General features: G+C 29.1%; 3 protein-coding genes across 3 annotated transcripts; 1 reads left to right on the top strand and 2 right to left on the bottom strand.

Annotated features, from left to right (window-relative positions):
• Positions 1–954: 954 nt before the first annotated feature.
• Positions 955–2,469, top strand: PGO_126700 (FACT complex subunit SSRP1; the record flags this gene model as incomplete). The annotated part of the gene is made up of 1 exon (XM_028689460.1): positions 955–2,469. The coding sequence occupies one exon, from the start codon at positions 955–957 to the stop codon at positions 2,467–2,469; it is 1,515 nt and encodes a 504-aa protein (XP_028545261.1).
• Positions 2,470–3,655: 1,186 nt separating this feature from the next.
• Positions 3,656–5,871, bottom strand: PGO_126690 (hypothetical protein, conserved; the record flags this gene model as incomplete). The annotated part of the gene is made up of 4 exons (XM_028689459.1): positions 3,656–3,734; positions 3,927–4,060; positions 4,400–5,586; positions 5,778–5,871. 4 exons carry the CDS (start codon positions 5,869–5,871, stop codon positions 3,656–3,658), a joined length of 1,494 nt encoding a protein of 497 aa, XP_028545260.1.
• Positions 5,872–6,945: 1,074 nt separating this feature from the next.
• Positions 6,946–8,760, bottom strand: PGO_126680 (hypothetical protein, conserved; the record flags this gene model as incomplete). Its single annotated transcript, XM_028689458.1, has 1 exon — positions 6,946–8,760. The coding sequence occupies one exon, from the start codon at positions 8,758–8,760 to the stop codon at positions 6,946–6,948; it is 1,815 nt and encodes a 604-aa protein (XP_028545259.1).
• Positions 8,761–10,786: the final 2,026 nt, after the last annotated feature.

Raw genomic sequence — 10,786 nt, 5'->3', positions numbered from 1 at the left:
CCCCATTGTCCTTTTTTATTTTTCCAGTCCCACATTTCATCGCCTTTTTCAGCCATTTTCATTGCCTTTTCATCCCTTTTTTTTGCACACTACCTGAGCCCCAATTTTCAGTCTTTCCTTTTATTTTACACAGTCAATGATGAACCTCCTCCCCACCTATTCACAATCTTCGTAGACGCTAAAGGGGAAGGCAAAAGAAGGTAAAATCCTAAGAACATACAAATATTTAAGTATATCAAATTTGAGATATATATATTTAAATTTAGCTTTTTTTCTTAAGCATGTAAACTTTACAATATAGTATACTATAAACAAACATAAGATCCTAAAAATTATTTTTCCATACCCTTTTTATCATGTATATAAATAGGGGTATATATATTTTTTAGTATTTAACTCTAATTTAGTAAACATTGCGGTCGGTCATATAAAAATATATATACATTTGCGCTCTTGTTTGAATATCTCTTTCAGCTTATCAGCATGTGGAAACGTACGAACAACTTGTGTAACTCAAAGGGAGTACTCACAAAACACTTAAACATATACACAGATGTATATGCCTGGTATATATATGTATATATATTTTGATTTTTACATCGTACCCTTCTTACTATGCAGAAAATAAAGCCTATTCCTTGCTATATTATAAATCCTACGCTAGCATAATCTTCGGGAGATATAAAATTTTTGCATTCCTCATAGGAAACACTCAAAATATCTGACAAACCTGGGCAGAATTCCTGGAGCAATCATTATTTTTCTCAATTTTTAAAAAAAACAAAGTGATAAAACATTGGACATTTTTCCAAGAAATTTTCGACATCAATTGTTCTCTGCACACAAGTGTTATTTTTTCGAAGAAAAATAACTTTCCAATACAATTTATTTATTTATTTTTTTTTTTTTTTTTGACATCACAGAAACTTGACAAAACATTCCCTGTAAGAACTCATGGGAGAGAACCCAAGTAGCTCAACCGGGAACCCAGTCATTTCCATTGGAAATATTCGGGGGTTCGGAGGGTGTGACTATGGATCATTTAGAATGTCGAATGAGTTTTTAGGGTGGAAAAATAAAAAAACAAATAGTGTATATCAATACAAATGTAGTGATATAAGTGAAGCGGAATGGATAAAAACTAGCTATAATAACAATAGATTACATTTGAAACTTAATGAAAAGAAAGATAATTTGATTATTTTTTTTGATGGGTTCCCAGATCGAAATATATCAGAAATAACACAACATTTTCAGAAATATTTTAATGTACGATTAGCTAATAGAAAACTAACTACTCGTGGGTGGAATTGGGGAGAATTCAAATTAGAAAATTCAAACATAACATTTGAAATAGACAATAAATATGCATTCAGTATACCAACAAATAATATTAATCAATTAAATGTACAAATAAAAACAGACATAGCTATGGAATTAAAAAACGAAGAAAATAAAAAAACAAATGAAGACATGCTATCAGAAATACGTTTTTATTACCCCCATGAAAATGATGAAAACCAAAACTTTCAAAATTTTAAAAATGATTTATTAGATAAAGTAAATATAGGAGATTCGAAAAGTGAATGTATTGCCTCCCTTGCTAATATACCTCTCCTTGTTCCAAGAGGAAGATATGAAATTGAAATGTACACCAAATCATTTAAATTACATGGAAAATCTTATGATTTTACTGTCCAATATACTAATATAAATAAAATGTTATTAGTACCCAAAAGTAATTCAAATCAATACGTTCTAATATTCAGTTTAAATAATAAAATGAAGCAAGGACAAACGGAATATCCTTTTATTTTAATTCAGTTAAACAATGATGATGATATGGAGTTAGATATAAATGCAAGTGAAGATCATATAAAAAAATATAAATTAGAAAAAACACTTTCAGGAAAAGCATACGATGTAGTTACAAGACTTTTCACAGCTCTTGTTAAAAAAAATGCCATAATTCCAGGAGATTATAGAACGGCTAAAAATGAACATGGTATTACTTGTAGTTATAGAGCAGCAAGTGGACAGTTATATCCCTTAAATAAATATTTCCTTTTTATTGTCAAACCTGTTATTTTAATTTCTTTTGATGATATTGTTACATTAAGTTTTCAAAGAACTGGAAATATAAATCAACATCGTTTCTTCTCGCTTATTATAAAACATAAAAGAGGAATGAGTTATGAATATACCAATATTGACAAAAATGAGTATGTTCCTTTGCTCGAATTCTTAAAAAGTAAAAATATCAATATTCAAGATGATGCAAATGTAAATGATAAAAAACAGGACTTTGGCGATGAACTCTCAGAATCAGATGAAGAAGAATATGTTGCTGATGAGGATGATGATGATGAAGAGGATTATGTCGCTGAAGATGATGAAGAAGACGACGACGATGAGGGAGACGAGGAAGAAGAGGAGGAAGAGGAAGAAGAAGATGATGATGACAAATAGACCAACAGGGAACATATAAAAGGAAAAAAAAAAAAAAAAAAAAAAAAAACTTGTACTGTTATTATAAAATTTATTGAACTATTTGATCAGGAATATCTGGCCATTGATACTGAATTTTCTCTAAACGAAGGGGAAAAGAAAAATAAGAAAAAATTAAAAAAATAAAAAATAAAACAAAATAAATAACAACCAACGAAGCTATTCTCAGCAATTAAAACTCTTACCTATGTAAGAACTCCGAACAACATTATCACCACCACTACTATACACACACGGAGTGTCAGTATATACCCTTCCGAATTTTTTAAATGTACAATACGACTTAAGAAAATTGTACAAAAGTAAATGGAGTGTTCTCATGAAATGACAAAGAGCACATGCCTATGCATTAACATCAAACATAAATATAAACTAATGTATAGTTTCGTAACTGTGTCTCCATAAGACATTCAACTTCTGCCACTGTTGCACTTTTATCATTTTATTTTACTCTTTTTAAAGTTTTCATTCAAAAAGTTTTTTTTTTTTTTTTAACACACCAAGTATTTCAAAAATGAATACAAATAAGAGCACAAATAAGAATACAAATAAGAAAACAAATAAGAACACAAATAAGAACACAAATAAGAACACAAATAAGAATACAAAAAAACAAAAAAAAACAAAATCGTCCACAAATGTATATATTGCTGGTCAACCTAGAAACGTGTAAAAATTTTCATATACCACGATTTTAACATTTTCACTATAAAAAATGCCTACATATAAGGAATAAAATATGGGAGTGAAATTTTATGCACCATTTGTGTGTAACTTGGCATACTTGAATAGTTGAGAAATTATGAAACCTCATGTTGGGAGGAAAATATGTCCACATACATCCGGGTGTGTTCATAAAATAAAAGATGAACGAAGTATGTAAATATACAAAAAAATCGACAGCAAAATCCGCAGTAAGGTTAGCAGCAAATGGGAATCATAGGGGACAGAATATAGGACAATAAAATGGACAATTAATCCAATGAGCATGTAATCAAATAATGCAAAAAAATAGGGTGTAGCATATGGCGCCAAAAAAAAAAAAAAAAAAAAAAAAAAAAAAAAAAAAGGAAGCAACGGTGTGCACCCTGAACTATACAAATTTTCATTCTATGCAACTATTTCAGTATCCCATTAATGATAATCATTACGAAATGTTTATTTTTTCCTTCCCTCTTGAAGTCTCATACTCAGCCTTTTTTTTCTTCGAATAGTTTTCCGCCTCTCTGCAATGAAGTAAGGGTATATGGGGGAGTGAGTGAGAGACGATGTAATAAATGAGATATGCACATAAACTTAAAAAATAAGAACATTTTAATTATCCCTTTCACTACATTTCGCAAGCTCATCTGCATACACGTATGCATAAATATGCATATACATATATATCGTGCACGTAGGCAAAAGGATCGAATTACTTTATAAAACACATCATCCTATTCACAAAATTGTTATTGCCAATGTTCTGCTTTATAAACGTTTTCTCATTTGTAAATGGTTCGTTCTTCTGCAATTCGTGAAATATTAGCAGGAACTTGGTTATTTCGTAGGACTGAGATGGTGAAGTGGGGATATGTAGATATGGAAAAGTGGCAATACGGAAAATATGGAAAAGTGACGATGTGGACAAATGTAAGGTTTGAAATACGTCTGAGTTCATGGGGAAATTTACTCTGCCCGTCCTTTGTAATGATGTTGATAGGCCAGATGAATCATTTACTGTTAATCCATCTGAACGTGCCTCATAAGTGATGTTTTGTGTTGAAGCATAAATGAGTGCACGAAAAAATACTCCGGCAGTTATGGATATATATATATATATATATTATGGCACACTCGAGGTATGTAACCCATATGTACGAATGATCTAACACGATCTCTCAATTCCTACATTTCTAAAGGAACACAAAAGATTCATGATGCACTTGAGACGAATTAAGGTTCTCGTCCGGAGAGAGTTGTTGATGTCAGCTAGACTGCACAACTTACTCTTCAGCATATCCATATTTTTATTAATCTTGAACCTTTTGTATATTTCTTTGCTTGCATTTATGTACTCTTTGGACAAGATCAAATCATTTATTTGTAACTTTTCCAATAACAATAAAATGATGTTGTTAAAATAAGGGTATGGGATATTAATTTTTTTTGGTACTTCGATATGATAAGCTATAATCCAGTAGAGACGAAAATACCTTTTAGCTAAATAAATACCAACAAGATTTTCTAAAGTTTTGATTATATTATATTGATGATATTCATTCTTTGAATTAGTATTATTTTGTCCCTTTTTCTTTCCTTTTCCTTTTTTTCTTTTTCTTTTTTTTTTAAATAAAAAAGATTTGTTTCGATAATGATTATCATTATTTATATCTAAAACTGTTTCCTTTTTCATAAAAAATTTATAAAGTTGAAAATTTTTTTTAATAAATTTTAATACTTTTTTCATACTTACTCTCCTTTTTTTCTGTAATATACTTATATTTATACTTCTCCTTTCATAAATATTTATTATGTATTTCCACATATTTTTTATATTTTCTATTTGTCTTTTCACTGATGTTTTATGTATATTTGTAATTTTAACCAATTCGTTCGTGTACTTTGATATGTTGTTAATGCTTTTATATCTAATCATCTCTTTCTCCAAATTAAAATCTATGTTGTAATAATATTTTACCAGTTTTAAAGCTTTATTTTTGCTTATAGAAATATAAAAATTGGAAAATCGTAAGTCCAAATTTGTTAAATGATGAGATAAAATATTAAATATATAAAATTGGTGTTTTATATATAAACATAAAAAATTATCGAAAAATATATTATTACCTATATAATCACTTTCCTTATTATCAATATTAAATATATTCATTATTCTATTCTTTACATAAAAAACATTGTCTTTGTATTTTTCCTTAACATGTTCATTCTTCTCCTTATACATTGTATTATCGTTCTTTTCCTTGTTTGTTATTATATTCTCTACCCCTTCTCCATCACAACTGTTATTCAACTCATTCTTTCTTTTGATCAAATCAGCGTAGAAGGTGTTCTGTAGCATACACACCACTTCATGCTCTGCCAAGTGGGGAAACGGGAGTGAACAAACGCCAGTCTATTTTCTATTTTTACTGCTCTAGGGTGAACTGAAGGGAAAATAGTGTGACGAAGATGCATACAAACACCTGTTTCTCTCAATTCAGTTTTATCTCTTCACTCTTTTATCTTCTCACTTTTTCTCTCATCCACTCTCTCTGCCCCCTCATTACCATTATGCCCTTGGAGCCATAGGTCGAAGATCCCGAAATTAATTTCCGTAATATTTGGTGAAAAAAGCGGTATCTCAAATTCTGTGATGTCCATCTTATTTCCGCTTTTCTCCTCACTTTCATGGCTTAACACGAACATTAAAAAAAAAAAAAAAAAAAAGAAAACTTATTTTTTACTCAGGGAGTAGTGTTGCATTAGTGCGTCATTTTGACCTTTGCTTTAACATTTTTCCATATATCAAATATAAAAAGGGGTTATAATTTTTTTTTTTTCCTTATATTTCCTATATTCCAGTCGCTTTATTGTGTATATATTTTACATTATTTTATTTAATTTTGTTTATTTTTTTTTTATCGTATGTTAGTCTTTTAAAATAATATTCATTTTAACACTAAAACGGGTGTATAAGCGGATATGTGTATATATATGTGTTCTTATTAAAAATAAAGAAAATATAAAAAAAATATGCAAGTTTTTGCCATACTTATGTGCAAAAGTCCGGATGTAATGAAAAAAAAAAGGGAGGAGGGAAATCAGAAAAACTTGCACATAATTTTTTCAATGCATGTTTATTTTAAAAAGATTCAAACGTGCCTATGTAAAAATGTAAATATACAAATTCAAAGTAAATGGCATTCATTCGGTTGAACGAACCTAAAACATGGCAAAATAAAATTATTTCAAACTTTGTGGCATATTAAAAAGAATGAAGTAGCAAATTTACGATACCACAAATGGGCACATGACAAATGACACTGTGACAAATCAAATTTACAAAAAAATGCAAACAAGTATAAAGTACGTAAAAAAAAAAAAAAAAAAAAAAAAAAAAAAAAAAAAAAAAAAAAAAAAAAAAAAAAAAAAAAAAAAAAAAATAAAAAAAAAAAAAAAAAAAAAAAAAAAAAAAAAAAAAAAAAAAAAAAAAAAAAAAAAAAAAAGCGGGAAAATAGGAAACGTGAAATGGGGTAACAAAAAAACCAAAATGCGAAATTTAAAAAAAAAAAAAAAATGGCGTCAATTTACCATTCATATTCCCATTACATCATTATTCTGGAAAAACGTGATAGAAATATAAATGGCACGTATAATAATAAAAATAAAAAAAAAAAAAAAATAAGAGATGGAGATAACCTTCCTGTCACATTTATAAAAACTTATGTTTGTGCATTAAAAATGGCAAAAAATGTCATTCTTATTAGTATTTACACGGTTATTTTGTGCGTTATTTTCATTTAACTTATCAACATACTTTATAGGTTTCTTTTTGTAACATTCCTCTGGGTTAAGTATATTTCCCTTACTTACTTGAATGTCTTCATTACTGGTGTATGCATAATCACTATTAAGGGTACCATATATATCATCTTCACGTGTCATGTCCCTGCTCGCTTGCTGATAGCTATTTTTGTAATAACCATCATTATGATTTATTTCCAAAATATTCGAGTTGGTTTCCTGTGGAAGCTCATTATTCTTATGATTGTTTTCATTTTTGTAACTTTCATTTTGTTCTTCGTACAGATTTTGATTGCAATGTAAGTTTCCCCGCTGATGGTTATACTTGGGATTTTTTCTACCATCATGCGTGTCTTTAGAGGAATTGTACTTCTCACCAAGTGTATCGCTATGTTTTCCACCATGTTCACTCCCATATCTTCGTCCTCCATAATTTCCACATGACGATGTATTAATGTACTCATTGTTGTTAACAGTTTCCTCACTAGTAAATGTGTCCTTTCTACTGAGATTTTCATAGCTGTTATTGTTCTCATGTTCATATAAATTGAAACTATCTTCCCGATCCGTTTGTTTTTTATGTTGTCTCATGCTATGTACGACTTGCTTTTTGTCTTCATCTGATTTGTGTCTTTCCCTATAAGAAAATGTGGTCGTCGCCTTCGTGCAATTGTTCTTATTATGATAATTATTTTTGTACATATCGTAACTAGATGCATTCATGTGGGATTGATTCATGGTGTTAATATTGCACATTCCTTCACTTATCTTATTAACATTGCCTTCATTCTTCTTGCCAATTTTTTTTCCAGCAGTGTATTGCTCAAAATCAATCTCTTCAGTTTTAAGTTGGTTCATATAACTCATACTATTTATTTGCTCCTGTACAAATACAGCGTTACAATTATTTCTAAGATGAACCAAAATGTACATATTCACTTCTTCATATCTACTTAGATATGGGAAAGAACCACCCGATTTCATAATTGCGTGTTTCGCAAAAGGATATGCCTTTTTCATATCTTCATTTAAACTATCTGAATAGGTATTATTTAAAGTCTGCAAAATTGTAATACATTCATCATTCATATGTATTCTGTCAACAGTCTCTACTGATAACTGTAAACCAATTCTTCCTCCTAAATCTGCTGAAGATATTAAGTCAATTTCATTACTCATAAATTCTAGTGAATTTTTTTCTTTTAAATCTATGTTTACATAATTTACATATATGTAATTTTCTAGTATTATTTTTTTTAATAAAACATGTGGTAAAAAACTATATAATTTCCCATACACATTCCTAAACGCTGAAACTGATGCAAAATCGTCTGTTCTTCTATACGAATTGCATAAAATTAATGATTCGACTTTTGACGGATATAATTTTGCATATATCTGAATTAAATATCCTCCTAAATCTGAAGCAAAAAAATGGGCTTTTTTGATATTTAAATATTCTAATATATTACACATATTCTTAATCCAGTCCTTTAAGTAATTGTAACATGGATATTGAAATGATATAACTCGAAAACCTAATTTTCCTAATGCATCTAATTGATAAAAATAACATCCAGCTGTCCCACATATTCCATGCAAAAATATCACTATGTTTTCATTCTTGCTGTTTATGTCGTAATAGGACCATACCAAATCACTCTTTGGCATAGACAATTTTTTCAGAGGATGCTTTGAGCAGAAAATTTTATATGTTTCACGCATTGATCCTTTTGGTGATTCCATTTTATCTTACTAATCTTGTTCAAATTGCCCAACGAAAGGGGAATGTGGTAATTTCGTGATATATTACACGTGTGCAAACATAAAAAAAAAAAAAAAAAAAAAAAAAAAAAAAAGATTGGCAGAGAGTTGTAAAACATTTATATCTTTGGGTACATGTATTCCTTAAGTATCTACCTATATATGCATGGACATATTGCAAATTCCCTACACATACAATGCAACTTATATAGGACAATCATCCAACCCAAATGACATTAACAAATGGACATGTTTGAGCGTGTACATATATCCCAACTCTTTGTTCTAATAAAAATAGTACCTCTTTCTGTGTGTCTCTTCCTATTCGCTGCCGTAATGTGCAGCTGAATGTATGCTTTAATCAAGATGTGTAAATGCATTACATATCAAAATGTATGTAAAGAATGATCGTGTATACATATATATGTACATGCATATATCTCAATATTTTCTTATCTATTCTAAATATCCCACCAATGCCTTAAATATTTGCAATTTCCTTAGCTCAATACATACGCAAATTCACGTATGGGAAAAAATTACGAGGTCACAGTGTTGCCTGGCATCCGCAATACAATAAAAAGGAAAAGTCATAAAAATGGTAAAAATGGTAAAAATGGTAAAAATGGTAAAAATGGTAAAAATGATAAAAATGGATAAAAATGGATAAAAATGGTAAAAATGATAAAAATGATAAAAATGGTAAAAATGATAAAAATGGTAAAAATGGTAAAAATAATAAAAATGGTAAAAATGATAAAAATGGTAAAAGTGTATATCTATGTTGCATTCATATTAAAAGGGTGAACATATACATACACTTGTATATGTATATTTTCATATGCATATTAGAGTATCTTTATGAGGAAAGAGTGTTATTAAATTAGCGCAAGCAAATATGCAGCCACTCTGTTCCCTAATTCATTTTGCTTTTTAAAAGGGCGTTTAAAAGAAAAATTCACAGAAGTTAAATTTTATGAAAACTCCAAAAAAAATATTAAAATGAAAAATCAAAAGTAGCAAAAAATGAAACTTCTGGATATGTATAATATGTACATATGTATTTACTCACTTGGGAATTTTTTTAATTTAATTTTTTTTTTTTTTTTAAGCGTGCAAATATTATACTCGTTGGTTGTTTTCCCCTGTTCCTTTTTATCCGTAAAATATACACTGGGATCCTTCTTTTGTGCCTGTAAACCCAATTATTTAACATAATATGATAATGAGGATTATGCGTTGCAAGTTCTTAATTATGGGGTTACTATTATACTCCACACGTTACATACCACACGTTACATACCACACGTTACATACCACACGTTACAGACCACACGTTACAGACCACACGTTACAGACCACACGTTAAACGTAACACTTTGAATATGTTTAGCTTGATTAGCGTTTAAAACTTTTTTAATTTGTTTAATTCGTTTACACCTCCTCTTTGCCCTACCGCGGTTCCTAGTAATGCCACTACTTTGCGACGTTTCAAACTTCACGTGATGGCAAATTTAGAAAAATGTGATCTTCGAATTTGCCAAAATGTGCTGAGCATTTATGTACATATATTTCGTATGTAACAAATGATATAACAATTTTTACCCCCACGTGGTGATCATATTTTAACATATAATAAACGTAGTAAACAATTGAAAGGTTTTTACATTAACTTGCCAAATGTTGCTTAAATAAATGTGCGGGGAGTGGGGGTGGGGAGTAGTGTACTCTATAAAGAAAAATTCTAATAAAACTTATATGTTTGTTTTTGTTATATTTACTTATTATTGATCAGGTATGTGTATCTGTATATATTTGCTTTATTTTCATAAAAGAGAAGTTAACGCATGTACACAAAATGTGTTTATGAATATTTATTTACAAATGAATAATTTACGCACACGTTTGTTCTTTTACAATATGGTTAAAATGTTATATATATATGTATATATATATTCACATAATTAACCCGTATGCATATTTCACGGACAGACATTAAGGCTAACAT

This window comes from Plasmodium gonderi (genome assembly GCF_002157705.1).
Source record: "Plasmodium gonderi DNA, contig: Chr12, whole genome shotgun sequence".
NCBI lineage: Eukaryota > Apicomplexa > Aconoidasida > Haemosporida > Plasmodiidae > Plasmodium > Plasmodium gonderi.
The sequence above is the reverse complement of the archived record's forward strand: the minus strand, read 5'-3'. Positions and strand labels throughout refer to the sequence as shown.